General features: G+C 44.0%; 1 protein-coding gene across 3 annotated transcripts; it reads right to left on the reverse strand.

The window, feature by feature from the left end:
- Positions 1–1446: 1446 nt before the first annotated feature.
- Positions 1447–24407, reverse strand: LOC311214146 (hepatocyte nuclear factor 4-beta-like; the record flags this gene model as incomplete). Of its 3 annotated transcripts, none has more annotated exons than XM_084294607.1 (10): positions 1447–1583; positions 2724–2837; positions 3468–3704; positions 5868–6020; positions 6668–6755; positions 7317–7472; positions 8568–8674; positions 16007–16101; positions 18000–18159; positions 24293–24407. In XM_084294607.1, the coding sequence occupies 10 exons, from the start codon at positions 24405–24407 to the stop codon at positions 1447–1449; spliced, it is 1362 nt and encodes a 453-aa protein (XP_084150733.1). The 3 variants fall into 3 exon arrangements, with proteins under 3 accessions (XP_084150733.1, XP_084150732.1, XP_084150731.1); XM_084294606.1 differs by having other exon boundaries at positions 18000–18171; XM_084294605.1 differs by having other exon boundaries at positions 18000–18204.
- Positions 24408–24709: the final 302 nt, after the last annotated feature.

Genomic DNA, 24709 nt, shown 5'->3' on the forward strand with positions numbered 1-24709 from the left:
GGTTTGGATGCTCTTCCCAGCTCCTCTTTCACTCAGTCAGATTGCATTGTCATAGTGTCCTCTGTCTGAGGATCTCAAAGTGCTTCACAAGCGTCAGTGAAATAAGCTATGGCTGGGCACCGTCATTTCATCTTTGTGGTGAGCAGGGATGGTGCTTGTGGGGTGGCAGATACGTGCAACGTGACAGAACAAAGAATTCTCCGTTGTGTCCTAGATTCAGTGTGAGACCATCCTTAATGCCTTGAGAGCTGCCCAATGGAGGTCATTGGACTTTTGCACAAATGTAGAAATCCAGCAGTTGGCTTTCTAATGACGGTTAATTCATGTGAATAAATGCTGTACCATAGTGAGAGCGCCTGAGGAACTTTAGAGATTTTATAGAGATTATTTTCAGTAGCTGTAGCATCGTTAATAACTGGTCACTGCTGACTGAGATGTACACTAAATTCAGAAAGACCGTATGTTTTAAATACAAACATTATTAAATACATGGATCACAAAAGACCTGCCTCCTCCTTATCTGACAAATTCAGAGCTATAACGTTTAGGTTACAGACATTACAAAGATTTAGAAAAACTGCAGCAAAATCACACCTATGTAGCGGGAAAAGCTTTTTCTTTTTTGCATTTTCGCCAGGACTGTTGCTTCTTCCAAATATGGTTGCAGGAAAGGCAAAGAAATGATTTGGTAAGTCAACAGCTTCTTGAGCTTGCTGCCAGTTATGGGTTTTTCCAGACCAGGCAGCCATAGACCAATGCAGAGGTCTTGCTGCCATCTTGCAGCAGTGTTAGATGCAACAAATGGACTCCATACACATTGGAAATCATGGAATACAACAACATAACAACCAGCATTAAAGTTGGCTGGTCTACGTGGAAGAAGTATTACAGCTGTGTGACATAAGAAAGCCTGTAAGGATTATGAAGGTAGTCATCCTAAAGCTTAACTTGCAGCAAGAGAAATGGGAATGTAATTAATTTTTTAATGGGGATAGACCTTTCTATACTGCCAATTCAAGACAGAATGTGTTCATTAACAATTAACAGGAGCTGTGTAAGGTGTTTGTTTCCATAAAATAGCAAAAGGCTTCAAAAAGGCGCAAAAGGCTTCAAAAGGGTGGTGATCACACTGAGTTAGATGACAATATGTGCAGTCAAAAGCCCTGCTCCAAAGAGCTTACAGTCTTGGTCTTACTGAAAAGAGCATTAACCGCAATCCCTTGTGAACTGGGGGTGACAAATGAGGGTGACGGCGGCGGGATGACCCATGGCGAGGCTCCTGCTGCAGTCTGGTGTCTGGTGCTTTACTCACGGACAGGAAAGTGTGTGACCGACAGGTCCGGTGACAGGCAGGGGATTGCCGTGCTTTGCCTCTGCAAAAAGAAAGGGCCCGATTCACTTTCAGCACGGTTTCCACATTGCTCCCAGCTTCTCCTTCCACTCTCCCTATAAAATCTCCTGCTTGGGTATAACTGTCTGAGGCAAGAGCTGCGCTACAGCGCTGGGGCCTGCGCTAGGGCCTAGTTTATAGTCTTCACTGCCTGTGCTTGTAGAAGGAGATGGAAGGGATGGTTCAGGAGATGCTGTGGGAGAGAAAAGAAACAGAATTAGAATGGCCTTTGCTGCTGGTCAATAGAGCAGTGTCCAAATAAAATCAGCAAACCATCCTACGAACCAAGGAGCAGGAGCTTTGGAGTGGTGGTGGGGGGAATCCAGCCCCAGTTCAGGCATGTTCTTCCTTCCTGGGTTGTAATGAGGCCTAGGAGGGGCTGATAGGTACACACCAGCTCTTCCCAGTATTTTGCCCTTGGGAAATGCTTGTGCCCAGTTGCTTTTTATTCCTTACTCTCTTAATCAGAAGAAAGCTCAACCTGCTGGCAACTAGACTTCATTTACAGAACTCAGTGTCTACATCAGCATCTCTCTTAATTTCCCTTGCTGCAAGGTGGCTTTAAAAGAAAAAAGAGACAGAAACCTAAAACAAGATACCTACATTAATATGGTCAAGAAACAGGAAAACACACTATTAGAGGTGTATGAGCAAAACTTGCAAGAGGAAGCTGTGTAAGGCATTGTGATTACGAGGCGGCAGTAATTGTGAAATTGCAAATCATGCTCTGCTTTTTTTTTTTTTCTTTTCTTTTTTTTTTTTTTTCTAAATAGCATAATCTGTTTGCTACGACAGTGGATAAATACCTTAACAAATAGCAATTGCCTGGCAGCAGTGTCTGGAGTGGTTGAAGATGGTCAGTTGTTCAGATTGGATGGTGTTCTGGCTGACAGCAACCAGGATGCTTTACTTAAGGAAACTCTTGCCACTAACTGTCTGTGCACCATTGTGGTATTCCCCAGTGCTGTCTACATTAATAGACACTCACCGTCACCACTCTTGATTTTATTTATTTATTTATTTATTTATTTATTCATTCATTCATTCATTCATTCATTCATTCTTGGGATGTTTAGTAGCATCTCAAAATCCCTTTGGCTCATGCTATTAACTGAAAATCTCAGCTTCTCTGTGGAGCGTGTTTCCAGACTTCATGCTAAAGGAAGTCAGCAAGGGGGGAGATGTGAACTCAGATCTAAGTGTAATGCTTAAATATATAAATAAAAAAAAAAATAAAAATTAAAAAATAAACTTAAACTTGATTTTCTTAACCAATTCTCCTATCCAGTCCCTTCAATAACCTGACACTAGTAGCACAAAAATGGACACATACGGTCTGGGACGGTGTGAATCACAGAGCTCATGTTGCTTGGGAGGACGTGTCCTGGCAGCTGTTCCAGGTTGAGGTTGGGAGGTCCGGACTGGTATTGGAGGTCGATGGTGGATCCTGCAGAGGAATTGGATAAGGACGTTGTTCTTTGCATAGTCACCGAGAAGCCAGATGCTCTGGCACAAGCATCTTTTTTCAGGGAATGTGGGAGACCTCTGTGGGTGGGGGTTAATATCTTGGCTCCTCTTTGCTTCCTTCCTGCTCTCAGCCCTTTCACTGTCCAGAGACAGCCCTCCCGGATGGCTGGGGTTTCAGCTAATAACCAACCGTGCTGTTCATCTCTGTGTGTGCTTTGCAATTACCGCTCATATCAGGGTTTCCCATAAAGTTATGACTTTTGCATAGTGCTAGCAAAGATGTGTTATCTCCCTGCAAACTGCATCAGTTTCGTAGGTTGACAAAAAGTCAAGCTCCCAGTGGCGTGAAGCACACAGGATGTACCCGCTTCTAAATTGTCCAAAGATCAGATTTTCAGAGATAGACTGGGAAAGAACAGCTCAGGGATTGGACTCGAGTGAGAAGACCCCATGTTTGAGCTAAAATTCAAACTGAGCCTTCACTTCCCCTCCTCCCAGGACCAGGTTCTCCCTACCATACATCTGCCAGAGGACAAAAACCCTGGCAAGAAGCCCCATAATGGCTTTGAAATAGAACAGCTCTGCCATCCTTCCTCAGCAGGGTTCGTACCTCCCAGCAGCATCTCCTGCAGCAAGCTGTCAATCCTCGCCACGCCAAAAAGCTTCACGAACTGGACCTGCTCTATCATCTGCCAGGTGATGCTCTGCAGCGGGGGCAGCAGGAGGAGGATGTCACTGAACCGGCCCCGGGAGTCATACTGGCGGTCGTTGATGTAGTCTTCCAGGTTGACTTGGACCTGGAATCGCATGTTCTTCACCTTCCCGGGCTCACTCAGGCCTTTGCAGTCTGGGGAGGGGAGGAAGAAATAAATTAATTGATGGCCTTTGCAGCCAAAAAGTGTTACTCTGGCAGTCAGGCTCTGTGGAGGAAAAAGGCTGAGACCCAAGTGACTCCACTGGCTCTCTCTGAGTGTACAAGTTTATCTGATAGATTTACATCAGGTTGTCACTACTTCATATCTTAGATGGAGTAAGACATTTGAGGGGAAATAGTAAGAGCTTGATTCAGATGGATATATCTGGCTACAGCCGTAAGCGAAGAGGAAGGATTTAAAAGCTGAACTGTGTTTGTCCTTCTAAGTACACAGCCTGGGATTTTCGCCTGAAAGTTTTGAGTCCCAACTACTGCCGCTAAATACACGCAGGTTTAGAGTTTATCTGTTGTAAACACATGAGCTCTAGCATCAGATTCTTGTCTGGATTTCCTGTCTTTGACCTGCGGTCGATCCATTTTCCATGCACTACTGGTCCAGTTTTGCTTAATCAAGTAAATTTTCAAGGGTAGGCTGAAGTGTCAGGATTTACAGCTCTCCACTCCTGCTTTTCCTGCTATCTAAAATTGAGATTTCTGGCTCGCTGGACTGTTTCCTTCAGTCTACAAAGAACTGCCAAGCAATACATTTTAGGGATCATCATGCCAAGAGATTAAATAGAGTAGTTATCACGTTATTGTATGTCAATGTGTAACTCCATGGACAAGCCTACTTGTTAGCATGAATGAATTTCACTTCTGTGGAACTTTGCACTTTTTCCTTTCAGATGAAATCACAGCTCATTGTTGCAATGATCTAAAGCTTCATTGAGATACCAATCAGCTGAGAAGGTAATTTGTCAGACTGCTTTTGATTACACCATCCTTACACAGGTTTGCGGCAGGCTCTTTGGCAAGCCAAAGTTCATGATGTTTGTAAAACTCCTGTATCTCGATTTTAAATCAGAGAACGCAGCAAAAAAAAATGATTAATGGGAGATGATATGCTAATTTTCCATGCTAATAGATGCCAACGACAAAAGGGCGTTGTTCTCAACTTGGTATTGTTTCCCATCTCTTCTCCAAGCTACAAGGCAATACACAATAAAGTGGTTCAAATGCAGTACCAAGGGCATCGTACCTGAGCTGGAATGAAAACCCCCATGTTTGAGGAACAAGAATGTAGCAAAGGTTCAAAACAAACTTTTATTTTCCTCTGTGTGTTTCCCTGCTCTCCTCTCCACCCTGAGCTGCCCTCAGCCAGGACTGGCTGCCAGCAAGCTCCATTAACAAACATCCTTGATATTTCTGCGTACTCAATACCCCAAACAGTCCAGCTGCCTGTGGTTTTTAAAACTCCTTTCTGAACTCATGGATGCTTCAAGCTGCTGCTCAATTGATTCACTTAGCTTATGCATAATTCAGTATAAGCACATATATCCTCAGTAGGCATCTCTTTCATTTCAGACTGATGGGCTTTCCTGAAGCCACCCTGCAGTAGCAGAAAAACTCCTCTAAGGTCTGCTGAGACTTGCACATCGGTCTGGCTGGTGTTACTACTTCCCAAATAGCAAAGTGTTCGCGAAGAGGCCATTTCCAACATGTCCTCGCTGCACTGCTAAATATTGCTCATCACAGCAGAGACAGAGTGAAATACAGAGAGCTGCTGCCAAGGGGTTTTCCTGGTTAGTGTCCTCAGCCTCGCTGGGCTTCACAGCCTGCATCTCTGGCTGCTTTCCCCACTACTTCTGCTGCCTCCTAATATCACTTTCTTTGCAAGTGTGCTTTTCAGGACACTCTGAGGGAGAAAGGAAAGTAGCTCAGAATCAACATCAGCGTTTTCCAGAGATGTCCTGAAAGATGTTTCCCTGCCCAGATATGCTCCACACTGACGGGTGCAACAGTAACTCCCTGCACTGTGTCTGTGGCACCCATCACGCTCATACCCATGGGGTGAAGCTCTGTAGAGCTCCTGCTTCACCCATGAGGCAAGAAAGCAGTCCAGAAATTTTTCTTTACTCTGCTGAACAGCTCACTAACCTTGATGTGACTCTGAAGTTAGACATTACATTTAGAATTGCAAAAGCAGGAGGAAGAGCTGCATTTCCCCACCTGTTGCCCCATTTCCCATAGCCTTTTGTAACACACCAACCCTTTCTCGAGCCCCAAGCTTGCCCCAGCAAGCAGGATGAAGCTCACCTGGGTCAAAGAAGATTATGGCTTTAAGGCAAGCGTACTCATTGTCATCAATCTGGATGTCCCGCAAGGGCTTCACCAGCTCGTCCAAGATCCTGGTGGCCACACGAGCAATTTCCAGCTCCGGGCAGTGCATGGGGATGATGAAGTCATTCCCTGGGGAGATGAGAAATCCAGATGTGGACACTTGCTCCAGCTTTGCAGACACGGCCTCACCCAGAAGCCATCCAGACCCCTATTGCCAGGTAGTCCCACTGCCCACGCACAGCAGATTTCCAGTATGCAGCTTCATGCTCAGATTGATGGAGAAGCAAGCCATGGATGTGATTCTTTGGTCCTTAATTATCTATTTTGCACATGTTGGTGCAGTCACACCATACATAAAGCCTGCTCCATCTTCTGCTCTGATTTACCCTCTGTTATACCTAGCATCTGTTTGGAAATGGTGTTGTATCTTTATTTTTGGTGCATTTTTTTAAACAATATTCTCCCTCCCACTCTTGCGTTAACACGTTGCTGTCAAGGGCAGTATTCTCCTTTTCCCAAGAATAATCCCATCTGTATTTTTGGTGGCAGAGAGTTACATGAAAAGGCTACTTATTCACACTATCATTTTTAATAGGCCTGTGTGCTAAATTTTTCAGCACCAATACCCAAATATCTCACTGCCTGGATCTGGCAATTAGTTAAAAAAAAAAAAAAAAAAGGCAAAACAGTTTGAGATCCCACTTAATATTGGGGTTCTCTCTGCCACAATTTCATGTGTGCAAATTATAAAAGCAGGAATGCTTTCACTACTTTACCTAGTAATAGAAAATCAGTGTACGGTATGGATCGCTTGGCTACCCCCAGGAGCAGGTGTTCCCCTGCGTGGGCTCTGAGCAAGGCAACCTGGAGGTGGCACAGAAGACAGAAATGGCATTAAGTTTTCAAAGCAGAGCAGAATGGTGAGCTGTTGCTGGTTAGATTCAGCCAAATTCAGTGTTTGTTTAGATCTGTCAGATCTACAGATTAAGTACTATTAAGAGCTAGAAATTATTAGGAAATCTTCACTGTCCAGAAGTGCTATAATTTACTAGGATATTTTCACTTTTCAGAAGTGCTATGTTCACAACAAATAAAAGTTTTCATCTGAAAGGGCAAATAAGGCTTTGGTTTATTGGAGTTATTCTGAAATAAATGGTTTTTATATCCATCCACCAGGTTTCAATAAAAGGAACACCTTTTTGCTTGGGTCCTTGTGCATCCTGGAGTGATCAGCTCCTTATTCTGGGGCATTTTGGCTATTGGGTTCATTGTTAATCACTCCCTTGTCCATTATTATTATTATTCTCTTGCAATTTTATTGCTCTCTGCAGGGTGATCTCTATATTAATGTCCCTGTTGGAAGGTAGGGCTGAGAATGTGTGTGGGAGGCAGTAGATGTGCGGGGGCAAGGCATTTGCACCTCACCTGGTCGTCCAGCGGCAGCTCACAAAACGCCGGGATGTATTTTGCCCACTCCACTAGCACCAGGAGCTGCTGTTTCATGGACTCGCACACGTCGTTGATTGTCGCAACCTTCTTCATGGCAATGTCTGCGCTGTGCACCGGGCTCAGCGATGCGTACTGAAAGAGAAGCGACCCCGCTTAGCACTGGGACCAAGATCAGTGTGATTTTCCCAACCGAGCATCCATTCCCATGCTCTTAACCACATCCTTCCTCAACAGCAGCCATCCACGGGTAACGTGCTGAACATTCCTGGACAAAAATCTCATCAGGCCTTTGACCAAAGGCTTGCAGCTGGGGCTAATCACTTATTCCCCAGCCCAGGGCGAAGCCTCCACGAGGTGGTGCTCGGTCCCAGCAGACACCCGCCCTCCTCCGCTTCCTTCCCCCTGGCAGCCTCAGGACAAAATTTGCTTCATGTTCCCACAGCAGCCAGCAAAAATGGGGCTGAGCTTCACTGCAAGCCAGCAAAATGCATGAAATGCATCCAGCTTTCCCCCCCCAGGTGGCTGTCTGGGACACAAAATGCCCATTTTGCTCTCTAAAGAGCTGCAAGGAGGGGACAGGGTTAAAATATAATAATTTTTGCAAAGGAAGCGGACGCATTGTTGCATGTAATATGCAACATCTGGACCATATGTCTCTGTGGAGAAAGGCTATTTGCATAGGAATTTAAAGGACACGCAGGGTGAGATTCATTGTGGAACGTGAAATAAGAAAGCTATCGGTGTTAGTTTAAGCCCAGCGGTTTTATTAGCTTTGTTTTTCTCCCCTAAAATTGTTGTCCTGGAAAAAAAAAATAAAAAATAAAAAAATGAAAGATATAACGGACCATGATGGGAATGTTGTGTTCAGACCAGGGCACGTGAGGCGGGTTAAACTTCTGCACAGGATATGGGGAGTTTTAAGGGGGGTGGTAATAATTTAGGTGGGGGGCAGGGGGGACCTGGGCTCTACAGCACCCCTCAGCCCTTGGAATTTCAGTTCTGCATCTCACACCCCAAAGGCTCCACCTGCTTCTTGCAGGATATGCTGTCTTGAGAAAGCACTGAGGATTTTTACTGCTTGCTTTTGGGTATCTTTAAAGCATTTTCTTCCGTCTGGCTCTGAGAGAGCCAAAGGAGGAAAACCTGGTGGGTTCAGCGAGTCCCTAACCCGGGAGGAGTAGCTGAAGGCCATATACTTATCTAAGGGGCTGCACCCACGTTTCATACCTGCTGTGCCATGGCCTCGGCCTGGGTGAGCACGTTGATGGACAGTGAGCCGTTGTCCTCGTAGCTGCTCCGGCGGATGCTGATCCTGTCCCGCTCGTTCTGCACAGCTGAAACGAGAGCGCACAACACCGCTGTTAGCTGGGAGACCGCACACGACTGACCGCAGGGTTCATGGGGCTCAGGGCAAGCTGGGGCTTTGGGATATCTGCTCCCAAGCTTCATCTCGTCTCACGGCATTGGAAAAGCTGTTCTCTGATCCCGCCTCACAGCCTGCATGTCCCCCATCCCTGAGGCTTCACAGGTGGGGGTCCTTAGGGGACGTTGCCGCTGCTCACATGGAGTCACGTCGTTAAAGCAGCTTAAAAGAAAGGAAGTTTCAGTCCACTGATCCCCCCTTAGCACCATCCCTTGTTCCTGAGCTCCCCAAGCAGCCTGTGCCTTACTGACAGTGATGCAGCGAGGTTTTGGACACTTTACAGTGACCCTGCAGAGCAAAGATCAGCCCCAGGGTTTTGCAAACAGAAAGGTAGGGCTGTGCCATGCTGAATTAGAAAATAGGCTGATTTGGGGTTTAGGATTGTTCTACCCTTTAAACCACCCTTTCCCAGAAACACAAGCTACATCCAGAGTCTTGCTCTCAGCCCTACATGGGGGATATCAGGGATGCACTGCACGTCAGCAGCTTCTTTTTGCACCATGCAACTGCTTCACCTCGGCTGCAGCCACCGAGTAAAGCAGCAGCAAGGGAAAATGCAGAGTTTAGACTTAAAGCAGCCGTGGCTTCAGTGTTAGTTTCTCTCCTGAGCCCTATTGCCTCCATCCAGCAGCAAACAAGCCCCCAGGGGCTGGAGAATGGAGCCAGGACCTGGGCTTGGTGTTTTCCTGACAGCTCCTCCATCTCAGCCACGTACAGCTCCAAAAGGCAACTGCCATCAGGGCAGAGGGAGCAGGAAGATTGAGCATGTGGTGCTAATAGAGCACAGCCCTCCTTCTTCCTCCAGCAGTTCCAGGCTGCTTTTTTTTTTTTTTTTTCCTGGGGGAATGACTCAGGCTGAGCTGTCACAGCACTCCTTACAGGGCTTTAACTCCTCGGAAACTAACCAGTGCAACATTTGTCTCAACATCGCTGCAGATTTTTCCAGCAAAGATTTTGTTTTGTTTATTTGTTTTCAGATTCAGCAAAATCTGTCCCGTTTGCCCACTCTTTTTTCAAGAATTTGTCTCAATGCTGGGCCTTGCTGCAGAGCGAGAACCCTTCATTTCTCGGAGTTCCCAAAGGAGACGTGGGCACCATTTCTCACACAGGGTGGGAAAGTGGCTGGTTTTATGGGCTTCTTTTGCCAGCTCAGGTCAAACCTCTTATCTCTTTTCCCAACTGGCCTCTGATGAGAGGCCAACAAAGTGAAAGGGCAGAAAACAGGCAACAGCGACGAGATCAATATTTCCCATTATTGGCAGAAGTGTGGTGTTTGTTTTCCAGGATTTGGGACACAGCCTTGCTGGCAGCCAGGGCCTTCTGGCAGCTGAACAGAGCGTGCTGGGCACGGGGCTGCAGGGATCAAAAACCAAAGCCACTTTTGGGTTTTTCACCCCCTCCATGAAAGCCTGAATGATCGGTACATCGATTTGGAAGAGGTGCGATGCACAATTGTGTAGCAATGGAGCCTTTTCAGTCTAAAGATACTTTCTGGAGGCAATGAAATATTGATTTAAACAAACAAAAAAAAAATGTAGGTTAAGGTAGGAGACTCCACTAACTGACCTGAGATATCAGCATGTGTTACCCTGTGCATGGGGGTGGTGGAAGAAGGCATTCGGGCAAGGCTCCCCCCAAGTCTGAGGGTGGTTATAGGAAATACACACGTTACCTATGATTAATCTTCAGCACAGATTAATCCTTCACTGCTTTTCTCTGTCCACCAGAAAGCATCCAGCCTTGACCAGAAGCCGGCCCGCCCGCACATATGGCATCGCTGCCATCCTTGGAAAGTCCCTTTCACTTTCATCCTTGGAAAGGCCCAGCCTTTCACAGCTGGCTTAGTAGCAGATGCTCTCTGGGGCAAATGGGCTCTTTTATGTAATTCCAAGAAAAGTTACCAATTCTGCCTTTCTAATCAAGCAACGCACATTACATGGGTCCCCCAAACCAGCCCTGGGCCCTGATGGCAGACTCCTTTAAGAGCCTGCAGCCTGTTTTTCTCCTGGGTGCTTTTATGGCATGTATTTGAGTGCTTCCCTCATGCCCTGATAAGCCCAATCTTCAAGTGTAAGTGGATGGCACCGGCCGACTTTCTCAAGGTGATTTGGGTGTTATCACTGAAAGTACCCAAGGTGCTGTGGAATTAGATACAAGAGGGAGTTAATATTTTACCTGCCACAAAAATTAATCTGTTGCTGTGGGGTAATTATATTGCTATATTTATTGTGCTTGTAAAAAGGAAGGGGTAGGTCACCCGTGGTGAGGCATCACTGGTGCTGAGGGCGCTCAGGCTCAGATGTGATCGTGGCTGTTCAGTGAATAACTTTAAGCAAACATGCAGGAAGGACTAAAATCCCAGTGCTGTCTCCCACTGTTTCCAGAAGAAGCTTTGCTCCCTCATCTTTTTTCTCTCTTCCCATCCTTTGCCCAGTGCCCTGGTTTCCAAAGCCAGCACATCCGAGGGTCACGGTCAGGCTCCCAGCGGAGGGGCAGTGATGTCTGCGGTGTGTGTGGCTCTGGGCCCCAACCCAAAATAGCTCGGAGGCCCTGCAAGGAGCCCAGAGCCATGCAGATGGGTGCCAGGGATGGGAAGGGCCACTGCAGCCCCATGCAAGGGGACATCAGCAGAAAAATGTCTTTGTGATACTGCTGGCCAGAGACAGCATGTCCCCAGCCCAGACTTTTCCCCCAGGGAATTTGTAGGGAAGGCAGGACGATGCCCACATCTCCCTCCAGGGAATTTGACACATCTCGGCTGTGGGAAGCAAACGGGAAAACAAACATCTCCTCCATCTGACATTTTAATATTCAGATCAAGTCCAGGCCCTTTTGCCATGAGCGCATCAAGGGTGACAGCGGGTGGGCCGTGGAGCTCGCTGCAGCTCTTGAGCAAACAGCAGTGTGTTTGTGGGATTGCAACAAGCCCGCGTTTCCCAAACATTTTGTCCTTGTTACCTTGGCACATCGGTGCAGAGCATGTGACAAGGAACCTCCGGGGAATCCAATAAATACGAACAGAGGCATTGATTTGATGGGAACAGCACCAAACCAGTAACTTTCCATGGTAACTGCTGAGGTTAAAACCCTCCTTTGCCACCTGCCTACATGGGAGGTACCATTTCTATTATTAATCCACTAAAAAAAAATCCTCATTCAATGTTGATGGGATTGGAAGTGTATTAAATGAGATGTGGATGTGTGTGTGCACAAATGGAGAGCAGGAGGAGGAAGGTGCAGTGCCCCAGTGTGGTGCTGGCACTCACAGTGCTTCCATCTCCACTGACAGATTTACTCCTTCTTGCTGCTGAGTTAATTTATATGCACAAGTGTATTTTCTTTCCCTAGGCTATCTTTGATTTTGTCGGTGTGGTACATTTTATTTGCACATAAAACCCAATGGTACATGCACATTTAATCCTTTCACGTGCAGTGGGCTGATTTATGACTATCGCAAAGTGGGGAAGATCCTTCAACTCGTCCATCTCCCTTTGCAATAAACTGTGGTCCCACACTGCTGCAAGCTGACAGAAGAGATTCGCAAACAAAAGGGATGAAACAAGATAGAGGCCCAGTGAAACACTAATAAAACCATTCTATAAACCTATCCAATTTAACAAGAATAAATGAATAATAGCCTCGAGTCCTCCTACTGTGATGTGGCAGTGATACAATAATTCTTTTGACTTCTGCATAAATCTAAAGGATTTCATGTACATTCATAAATTACTTTAAAGGGCTGAGAGCTTAAATATTAACCTGTCTTTCTTCACCAGTAAACTGAGTCCTGACAGTACAGTGTTGGACATTTCAAAAGGTTTCAAGGTTATTAGGTGTCCAGCTCCATGTGAGCTGGTAGCCTGGATCATTGGAAAACTCACACCCTGCTAATTTATTCAAGGTTAAACATGATCTCAATAAGATGTTAAAAATAGTCTCTTACTGTATTTTTTTTTTTTTTTTGAGGAGTGGTTAGATATCAGATGCACTCCTCATTCACTGACACTGTAGTGACCAGAAACCTGTCCAGTATCATTGTGCAAATCAACAGAAATCAAACTCTCTCCTGTGCAAAGAGAGAAAAGTAGAGAGAACAGGCAGAAAAGGAAAAAAGAAAAAAAGAAGAAAAAAAAAAAAAAGAAAAACAAACAAACAAACAAACAAAAACAGCGATGCCATTGTTACACATGGACCATCCTGTGGAACTGTCCCAGCCCTAATCACAAAATGAGACGAAGGGAATGAATCTCCTGCAGAAACCCTTAACCGTAGTCATAGTCATAAGTCTTTTCCTCCTCATTTGTTTCAATTTTAATGATTGGTTATTTATTAAACTGAATTATTGATATCAAAAATGTAATTGCGATAGGAGTGTTTCTGAATAACATAATTTCTAGGAAATCTGGAGACGGGATTTTCCACAAGTCTCAAATTTTGGCCCTTTTTGTTCCTGCTGGCTCCGATGGGACCTGGATCCCTTCTGGCCCAAGCAGTAGCTGGATGCTTTGGACATTCCTTCTCCAAGATTTCTCTCTGGAGGCATAGGGTTCATGTGGGACATTCCTGGTCCTTTCCAAAAGCAGAATCAAATCCAGAGCATACAACCAAGACAATCTAAAGAACTCTACTGATGCTTTTCTCAGTGAACTCTGCCCAGCTGCCCCAAACTTATGCTGAACATACAGCCTGGAAATACCATGCTGCCAGTACCGGCCCACAGTGATACCCTTAGCCGTGCACCTACACAATTGCCCCTACAGACAGCCAGTCTAAAGCTAGTTCATGTTTTTGCATCACACAGCTTTTTCTTTAGGCAGAAATTTCCATTCTGCCAGGCTGGTTAATATAGTCCCTCTCCTTCTCATATCCAGAAGAGAAGTTTCCAGCAGGGGAACAAAGAGAAAGAAAGATCCAAATGTGTCACATCATGTCTTACAACACAGGAAAATTGGGAAAAAATAAAAAATAAAAATCTCTGAATCCAGATCTCCATCTTATCAGTTATTTTTTCCAGGATGAGAACATCTGGGGAGCAGCAAGTTTTCCAACATTGCACATAAAACCATTGAACAGTGGGTCAGCAGGGTGCTGGTGGTGGGAAGGGGTGAGGGTGACACAACCCCACTGGCCCCACCCCAGGTGTATTGTCACGCATAGGCCAGGAAAATGATCATTTCCAGCTTCTTCCCCTCTACAGTGAATAAACACTGTTGTTACCACACCCTGGAAAGTGTGATTGCTATTACACGGGCTGGTTGAAAAATGATGCGACAGAGAAAAAGTTTCAAGGTGCTGTGTGCCAGTGCTGGGACAACCTGACATAACAACCTGAGTGTGGATGTCACAACTTTGACATAAATCGGTGAATAGCACTGAAAAAAGATTATGTACAAACATTTGTATCATCCTTATTCTGCTCTATCCTAAGACGTGGCTTCTCTTTTTTCCCCCAATGCTTTGCAATACTGTTTAATATTAATCTAGAACCACCCTAAAGCAAATAACTGTGTTCTTTTTGTGCACACAATTGTGCAAGAAATATTTTTTTTTCACAGTTCTGCACACATGTTTTGGATACAGATCCGGTCAGCTAAGCTAATTTCTGCAAAGCAGTTGCTCAAGGTGCCTTAAAATCTTCTGTACCAAACACATGAGCAGTTTGCGAGCACACAACCTGACCATGCACTCATAAAAACGTTGCAAAGAATGTGGCTATGTGGAACTTGAAATGAGTCATCTTCCATCAAGCTGCAATCAATAATGAAGGAACGAGCCAAGGTTTTATAACTTTTACCATAAAACCAATAAAAATCATGCTTCAGCTGAAAGAAAGGAGCTGATAACCAGATTTCAGCTTTTCCAAGCTTACCGCATTGGCAATTGGTTTTGTCTCCACCTGGAACTGAACAGATCGGCTTTGGTTTGTTAATTTTACTATGACGGTTATGTTTTTTCCCTGATATTGAATTTACTCCATTTCTCCTAAATTAAACCAACAGACATTTTTGCTACATTTGTGACCTATGCCAAACTGCAAGACACCCTGTTCTCCGGAAAAACATATGTTCAGAGGTTTGGAAAGAGATTCTTTTCATCATTCATGAAATCTTCTGAATTACCAGAAATAAGTGACAAATTTCTCCCTGATTTCAGTGGAATTGTGATTTCACCCCTTAGGCGAGGGTTATTTAACTAGGTGGTATGGATTTTTACTGCCTAGTTTCTTCCTAGCTCCCTAATTCTTACACTGTTGATGGGCTGGAAAACTGCCCAAGTGAAGAGTGAATTGTAATCATCACCCAACTACCTGCATGTTGGTGGGGGGATATCCCATCTGCCATTGTAGGTGAGTCTCTGCCCATGAAGCTTGGAGTAAATAAAATAGTATCACCCATTCTCTCCCTCTGTGCAAACACCATATGACCAGAAATAAGAAGTGCTATGACATGTCCCAAACTTTTCCAGGAAAGTTGGCTGCAGAGAGCTAAGGAATAGGTTAACTGAAAGGTTTTTCCCCTCACTGAAGCATTAGGCACTATAACATCTAGTATTTCCTTTAGTGCATTGGAAAGACATTTCCTGATGGTCACTGGTATACCCAGATGTTCAACAACACTCCACCTAACTCTTACTACAGCCAGTGTGAATTTCACCAAAAGGCACCAGACAATACTGGGCTGGACCATCTGTACCGGCACTACTTGGCCCTGTAGTCATGCCATAGACACCATGAGGACAGAGCTACCGAAGGGGTTGACTCTGGCTCAGGTCCCATCTCAGGTGGACACAGGAGTCAGCTGCCTCCAGGAGTGCTGCCTGCGTGCCCTGTGCCATGGAGGAGCAGCTCTGGAGCTGCAAAGCATCATGTTTGGGCTAAACCTCATTCTAGTGGTTGCATCAAGCTAGATCTCTAGATTCATCTAGTTGAGAAATGCCTCCTACAGGGAGTTCAGAGCCAGAATCTGTTTTTAGGTGCCCTGAAGTATTCCCTGAAGAAGACAATCCCTTTCCCAGAATTAAAATATCCTGAAGCCTCCCAGGATGTGTGAATATTGGCACAGAGCCGTAGCTGAAATTCCAATCTGAAGAGATGGGAAATGGGGTTTTCAGCTGCAACACGAAGATATCTCTCACTAAGACACACAAGCACCACTGTGGGCCAGGGCTGCTGCTGCTATCCTCCGCAGTGGGCGTAGGGCCAGAAACAGCAGCAGGCAGTTTTGAATGGCCTCTTTGCACCTACCTTCCTTCTTCATCCCAGCTCTGAAGCACTTCTTCAGCCTGCAGTACCTGCACTGGTTCCTCTTGTCTTTGTCTATCACACACTGTCGGCTGAACCTGGGAAGAGATGAGAAAAGATGGAGCAATCAGGCTGGCTTGTACCGTGCTCCCCCCGAGCAGCCCCAAATACCGTCCCAGTCCTCACTAGGCTATACAATGCTCAATCCCAGGGCAGAGCCAAAGGGTTTGCAAAGAATGAATTGAATCAGCGTTGGCTTGGCCCACTTCCTCATCCTCCCCACCTCCATCTGGGAGAGCAGCGATCTCAGACCACCCACCCCGCGAGGACTGTGAGGATCTTGGCTGTGAAAGCGTGACTGTGACTCAAGTTGTGCTGGAGCCTGGTGGTGCAGGGACGCCATCTCCTACTTTCAGATGATTTTGGGGTGTTTTCTGTTGAGGCTGGTCAGTCCCTCTTGTTAACAGTCTTACTTTGTGTAGAATAACTGCACTATGGCCCACAAGCCCTTTTATGTCTATAGCCTAATTTTGAAGCAAGCGGCTTCCCAATTCCTATTAATTTCAACAGGAAATTTAGGAACCTACTTGCTGTTCAAGGGCTGGCCCATGTAGATTGGGCAGCTCTCATGACAGCGGGTGAAAGGATAAAAGAGGAATCTCCTAGGCAGAGAGGAGACAATGCAGGTTGCTCTGGGACCATTGGTAGGCTGTAAAAGCTGAGGCACTTCCCCAGGCTGGTAAAAAGCCAAAGGTAGAAAGGCCCGAAGACTTTCCAAGGAATTCATGTCTGCGATAAACAACAGAGCTCTGAGCTGCGCTAAATAGAGCGCAGCTCACCAAATAAGGATTTACAGACAGGCAAGCATTTACCGTTCGCTTGGCTTCGACCCTGCATATCCTCCCGAAACTGCCAAATATCGCAGTGATTCATCAATTCCTGGGGAGGGACAACAACTCTGCTCCCAGGAGAATAAGAGCCAAAATTTCAAAGAAATAGGTAGTAGCTGTTGCCTCCTCCTGCTGGGATCCCACAGAGCCTGGGATGGGCACTGTGCAGGTGGACACTGATATCAGACTGGGTGTCTTTTGTGGCTGGTGTGTCCAAGAGTGATAAGTACCCCAGGAGCATTTAGAACAAGGAGGGTGACTCGCATTGCAAAAATTTGGAATGCCTGGGAGGAAGAACTCTGGAACAGAAAGAAAACTTCCAGGTTTTAATTAGAGATGAAAAGGTTGAGGGTGGATTTTTTTTTTCCCTTATCCTCTGTTAAAATAAACATCATTTTTCTAAGGTCAACCAAGATAAAATTTTAGATTTAAAAAATTATAATTTATCATGTCCTCCATATAAAAAAAGAAGTCACTCAAATGTATACCTGTGTGCCAAAGTGGCTGTGTATCGTCTCTGGTCCCTGCTACATTCTCAGAATGATTGTAAATTAATCAGTGATATGTCGGTGTACATAGTTTAATGTGTTTGAAATAAAAAATGGAGAAGCTGTGGGGGAGGTAGCGGCTCTGGGAGTGACACGTTCTAAGATATTTCTTGCTTTCTTGTTGAGCATCACTAGGAAAATCAAGACCATTTTGAGAAGAAATCTCCCAAGTTTTGGTCCTTTGCCAGGATGTCTTTCCCTTGCTGGGCTGTGACGAGGTTGCGGTGTCACTCCACACCTGGAAGCTGTATCTGGGTTTTACACACACCAGTTAAACCTCAGGACTATGTTTCCGCTGATTCATAGCACGAGAAAAGCAGTGAATGTGAGCTCACAAAATATATTGTACAGAGTCACAAAAGGTGTCAGCATTCACAATGTGACCGGGCTTAGCTCCCTGTCTTCTGGCCAAAGGCTAAGCTGCAGTATTACTGTTTGCATTCATGCCATGGTGATTCAGCTTCTGAGACAGGAGCCCCATTGTACAACCTGATCTTCACCCCAATTTCTTTACGGTGTCAATAAATTGCAGTTATTTATCACAGAAGGGGCAGGTACCTGCAGGAATAGACGTGGTTCTTGCGGACGCTCCTCCTGAAGAAGCCTTTGCAGCCATCGCAGCTGGACGCCCCGTAGTGTTTGCCGGTCGCCCGGTCCCCGCAGATGGAGCAGAGGGAGCCAATGCCATTGGCGAGCACGTTGGTGTTTGCTGATTCGGCTGGGATGGTCTCTGCGGGCAGAGAACAGGGCCCATTAGACGTCTCTGTGGTGGAGACCAGAAGGAGGTGATAGCAGGTTGTTTTTTTCAAGCAGATCATGCACTGAGCCTGCCCTCCCCACATATGTGCACATGTTGTGCTGCTGGTAAAGCCTCCAGATCACAGCCCTGCTGTTCTCTGCCTCAACTGAGCACAGCTCCCTTGGCTTTGCTTCTTACACTAGTGTTTTCCTTCACCTCTGTGAACAGAGAGATTTTAATGCACCTAACCCAGCTCACTCACAAGAACTGAACGATTACTACTACTTTTTTCTTGACAAGTGCAGAGTATCATAAAATACAGTGGAAAAAAAAAATCATTAACTTGAATAAATAGAAAGCAGAGAAGAGACAGAAAGGATGAACGACTTCATACACACAAGTGACAGAGATGAAAAACACCTTGAAACCTCCTCTTGAGACCACCTCAAGAGAGACAGCAGCTCCTACAAGGGGCACTTGGGTTCTCCTGAGTTTGGTTCCTTCTCTGATTTGCCCTCTGAAGGGTGCCATTGCTTTTCCCTGGTTACAGAGGGGTGCAGGAAGATCTGCCTTCTAAATTAGGCACCTAAAATTAGGTCGCATGAATGCCCACTGTCATGTCCCCTGTTTGCAGCAACTCATTTGGGGCAGGAATAGCTCTGCCTGGGCCACGTGTATACACCGCTGAAAACTCCCCTTTAAACTTCTCCCTTGGCCTTAACCACCAGCCTTGCTGCTCTCTTAATCCTCCTAATTTGAGGCACAGCTTGGGGAAAAAAAAAAAAAAAAGGACACATGAGAAGGCACAGATGACAGTGTTTACATCTTGCTGAGAGAAGGAATGTTTGTGGAGTCTGTCCTGACCTGGGCATTCGCTGCAGGATGATTTATGAATTTATCGCTCCTCTGGGAGCATGTTCTTCACTCCGGAGGGGCCAATCTTGTGCTACAGTGACCTAGGCAAAGGATGAGACATGTCCCGTCTCACAGGAGAGCTGGGTAGAAATGGGAACAGCTCAGCTGGTGTTGTATTGAGCAATGAGAAAATGAGAAAATTGCTCAAACGGGAGGAACTGGCACCTAATCTGGGTAGTCTCAAGAAGGTTTTCTACTGCATAATGCATAAAAATAGCTTTGGGTCATCCTCACACAACACTTCTATATACACACAGAGAGAACGTTATTTTTGTATGTGAACACACATCAAACAATTTATAGGGAAAATATTTGCTATGCAATGAAAATTGTAATCAAAAGCCAAAAAAAAAAGAAAGCCAATAAAGCTTTAGCTTTTTAAAAACTGGAAAGTTTGTCAGCTATGGCTAAGATGGAGATATTTTTAGCTAAGACTTGACAAATGTGAAGGTCAAGTCTCCTTTTGCTCCCTCAAAAAGACACTTCTCATCTATATTTCACCTTCTAACATAGGGATGAGTAAGTAAGTAGGTTGTAGTGCGATGGGAGCATCATGAGAATAAAAAATGACGGTACCGAAATAATTCTTAGGTTGTAATGACAGAAGTTGTGATTCACCTGCTCCCAAAATCCTTGTAAGATGCTCCAGCTCTGACTTTTGTCAGTAGGTAAGTGGCACTTGGGTCCTTTGCAAAAATAGTCTGTGTCAGAGATGCTTATTGGCAATTCAAATTGATTTTTTTTATTGATTTTAATTTTTATGTCGATTTGATAACTTTTTATTAAATAGACTGTACTAGGATACTCCTTCAAGGGTAACTGTGCTGCTAAACATTTTTGCATCTGTTGCTCCATCTATTTTTTTGAAGGAACATACGAACACAAACAAATGCACTGAATGTGCTGGATTCCATTAAAAAATTGCACAACAAAAATGATGATAAGAAAGCCAATTGTATCCTTGCTCCACCCATGCTTTCTCTTCTGACTTCAGAATCAAGCCAAGGTCACACAATTTGGGTCTCCAATGGACTCTTCATTCTTCAGCTGGGTCCAGATTGCAAAATGTTCCCTGATGCTGGAAAGCATTTACTCAGCAGAGAAGAGTTTTTTTGTTTTGTTTTGTTTTTTTCCCCCTTACGTAAGACATGAGAGGAACTATTTGTTAATGCAAGTAAGACATTCATACTCTAGCTTTAAACCAAGTATTACAGGAGGCAAGACCATCGGCTCTGAGCACATGAGGGCCCATGGAAGTTATCAAACCAGATTTTGCCCTCACTTTTACCCATGAAATAACAAACAGGCCCATAGTAATAGTTCAGTCTGTGTTAGGTAGCCACATGTGCTGTTCAGCTGAATTGGACAAGAATAAAAATTTTTAAAGATAAAGGAAAGCCTTAAGCCAGCATGCACATGTTATTTATGATGATTAATGTTAATTACAAAATCCTGTCACCAGCTAATGATGAGTTCCAAATGAGAATTAGCTCTGAAGAAAAGGCACAAACAAGATTGTATGCATCAGTTGATTTTTGGTGGGGCTTTCAAACCTACCCAGTATTTGGGGAATGTCTGGCTTTTTCCTGGACTGATCACTACTAAGAAAGGCAGAGGAAAGCCAAGACCCCTGCTGGCACTGTTGTGTACCTGTGAAATCAGCTGAAAACTGCAGACCATTTATTTCAGCCCTGCCTGACACAAGCCAATAACCTGCTCAATGTTATTTAACACATTGTGCCTCTCTAGAGGGGTTGCTGCCTGGAGCTCAGCATCACACTGAGATATTCAGATGAATCTGGTCAGAGTACAGCTGGCTCACAACTGAAACAAGCTCATGACTGTCCTTGCCACCCAGGAGAGAGATGCTCAGAGACATATCAGTTACAGCTGTTCATCACCGTGGCATTACAGAACAACAACTAATCCACGCCAACACAGTATCTCTGAAATTTCTGCTGGAGAGGCGCAACTGATGATGTTCCCCCAGCAGATGCTCATCTCAACATGGTTTGAATCCTGAGCTGAGATAAAGACCTGTGGTTGTGGCCAGACTCCTCACTTGGAATTTCCCTGATGTTTGCTGGCATTAAAACTTGGGGTTTCAAGTACATGTCTTTTGTGAGCTACATATAAACAATGTGCAGTGCAGGAACCACAGCCTGCCTGGATGGTTAGACTTGATGATCTTAAGGGTCCTTTCCAACCTAAACCATTCTGTGATTCTACCTATCATTCTAGACATGATGAGAGTATCCCAGTGGCTTCATCACCTTCGGGGGCAACCAAGCTTGCAAACAGAATATATAAAATTTTTTGTTACATACTGCCTCAGTATGTAGGTCATTACCAAACCAGGGTTGAAATGATGATGCCAAGGTTCAGAATGATAAGAAATAACAGTGAGGATGGTCTCATGCTGCTGGGGAATGATATATGGCTTTAATTCAGAGTTGGAGCTCTGCATGATACCTGACTCCTCAGAGCTCTTTGCTGCTTTTCCTTTCAGTTACGTTACTGGCTATTAAGCTCTTCAAGGAAATGCCTATCTCTTCTGAATGCACATTGTGAAGGAGAATTACCTTGCTGTACTTTCCAGATTTTGCTTATATGCACACAGAAATCCAAGCGAGTCTTGGCTCATGTCTTGGATGCACATAATTTGCACACTCCAATGGGCAAAATACCTTTGACTTTTTTTTTTTTTTTCACAGTTTGAGCTGAGCCAGGTTGCAGTGGAGTTGGGAATGTTTTTTTTGCCAACTTTGTGCCAAATTCTCAGGGATTAGCATGGTGCTTGAGTGCTGAGAAAGGAAAACGTGCACAACCATGGGAGAAAGTGTTCGCTGACACTTGACTAAAGAATTAGTGCAATATTTTAATATTGCTTCATATTTTAAGCAAGATGACAACTCTGACAAGAGCGCAAGGAAATGTGTATTAACAGCACATAAAAACCAAGTGAGAATACAGCTTGTAATGCCAGCCAAGGTAAAGGAAACAACTTTGTACAAAATGGGAAAATTTCTGCAGTTACAACACATATTTTATAAAAGAAAAAAAAAAAAAAAAAAGATTAGCATTGATTTTCATTCATTTCCTTTTGCCTTCTTTCTATATAAAACAGCTTTTTAAACTCCCCCTCTGCTCTCACAAAAGACTCTATTCTTCATTTTGAATTAGTTAGGCTCAAAATGTTTGGCAAATTATGAGTACATTAGAGGTGGAAAATACAAAATATATACCTAGGCAAATCTCAAAACTATAGCAGCTTCCTGAAGCAGAAAATTTAGCACCAGAATTGTTCCACATCATTAATCAACCTCAAAATTTTGATGAAATAATGTTCCAAAGAAGGAAAGAGTTGTTTTTAATGAAGTATTTCCTTATTTGAAAATATGTTCACTTTAACATTGCTTAGCATGTAAGAAACAGTTTCAATACTATTAAAATACATCCTGTTCGTTTTTACGTACACAGCAAAACTACCACTAGATTTAAACAGGGAAATATAGAATAATCTCTCACAAATAAAGATATCTTTCAGAGGAAAGATATGGGTTAAAACAAACCAATATATTTTTTAAAAATATAACTAAAATTGTTTTCAAACAATTTAAAAATATTTCTGAAACTACAGAGTTTCTGTGAACTGCTATTTAGGGTTACCTACAGGAGATGACTTGGCTGGTTAGAAATGTATTTCAATGCATGGACATTTGAGGTCTTTTTTAAAGTTATTTTTACAAACTGTAGGACACTTACCCAAGACAAACAAGCTAATTTCAAAACAGCTAGTTCCTGAGAGAACCAGTTACTCATTAACAGTTAGACAAATAACCCAAGACTGATCTAGATAAACTTCAGAAAAACTCAACCTGTCAGTCCCACTGAATGAAAAAAAAAAATACATAAAGAGCTCCAAACAGGTTTTGGTACTGAATTTGAAAAATTGTATTGAATTTGGAGAAAATCTGTAAAAAGTAAAAAGTATCTAGTTTTTCAGCAGTGAGTGAAATATTTGTGTTAAATAACATTTCTGGAGTAGAGTGGTGGATGGAAAACTTTCTTCAAAAATAAGAAATAAGATCAAGTCTATCTGGATCTGGAGAAAAAAAAAATAATAAAAAAAATCCTTTATTTAAGGGCAGAGAGAGCTTTTCCTGAAGTCAACTTTAAATTTTAATTTCCTCAGGCCTTTTATAACTTTACTTGTCTCCTGACATAGTCCATATCCAACAATAATAAGTCTAAACATTTTATGTTACAGGCTATAGCCCTTCTGAAACTCCGATTTGTTTTGATGAGACATCTAATCAGAAAATGTGAAACTGAAAATCCCATCTCAATTTCACTAAGCTTCTTAACAAATTAAATGAAATGTTTCCAAAACTCTTCAGAGGCATTGCTAACATTGGGATTTCGTTCAGTTATATGATTGGTTCTATGTTATATGGCTAAAGTGTCCTTTATATTTCAGGCAGTGAACAGTTAATGTCCCATAAAAGTGTTTGCTTTAAGTTAGAATACCTTTGACTATTCAAATTCCGAATATCACACAACATGCTTTATTTCTGTGAACAAGCGGAAGTCTTTCTATATAAAACTTCATGACTCCTAGCCAAGTTCTTTATATGGCCTAAGGGCTTATGAACAATCTTGGTAGCAAGGAATAATAATAATAATAATAATAAAAAGGCAAGTGATCACTTGTATATCACTTCTCTATCTATGTACCTAGGAAGAACTTACATTAGACACACGGTGCATTGTGTGAGTAACAATGCAGGAGGCGTTTTTTTCCAAGGATTAAATATGAACCTAAGTTATATAGGGGAAAAAAATATAAATTTTAAGACAGAAATATTAATAATAGCTCCTCACATAACTCATACAGGGAGACAAATGCGTGGTGTGCCATCGAGAGCTCCGCCAACATTTGCAATACCTTGTTGGCTCTTCAGGACATGATGCTCCGCACACCAAGGAAAGGAATAACCTAAAAAGGACCAGGAAGTGAAGGGGACCCATTTCAGCCCAAATCTAACTGCAGATGTAACAGAGGTTGGCAGATCAGCTGCTTAAATATTACCCCTTCCACCCTTTGCCCCACACTTCCTACCTGTCTTTCCTAGGTGTACAGCTTTTTAACAAAGGTAATAGAGGTTATTCAAGAGGAAGCAAACAGAAATCTCACCAGTGTTGTTCGGAAGCACCCGAAGGTTTTCAAATTCTAGCATGGTATAAGAGGAGTCCAAGGAGTCGACGTAATCTGGCATATCCATGTCCATGATGGACTGACAAAGCTTCATTATTACTTGTCAACTGCAAGGGAAGCGGCAAAAACAGCCCTGCTGTCAATCACGGCCAAGTTTTTCCTCCGCAAAGAGACACCCCAGCCTTTGCACTGACAAATCATTACCCAGCTCTGCCCGCAGTCCCCTCCCTGTGCCAGGAGAGAAGGGACGAAGCCTTTCCTTCTCTCGCGCTCAGTCCCCTCCCTTCCCGGGGTGCATCTGTGCTCTCGGTCCTGATAATATGATGTAGATAAGGCCTAGACTCAAACAACTTGGATTGCATCTTTGGGTCAATACAGCCTGGTTTATGGCTGTTC

Source organism: Netta rufina (genome assembly GCF_964035555.1).
Source record: "Netta rufina genome assembly, chromosome: 13".
Classification (NCBI taxonomy): Eukaryota; Metazoa; Chordata; class Aves; order Anseriformes; family Anatidae; genus Netta; species Netta rufina.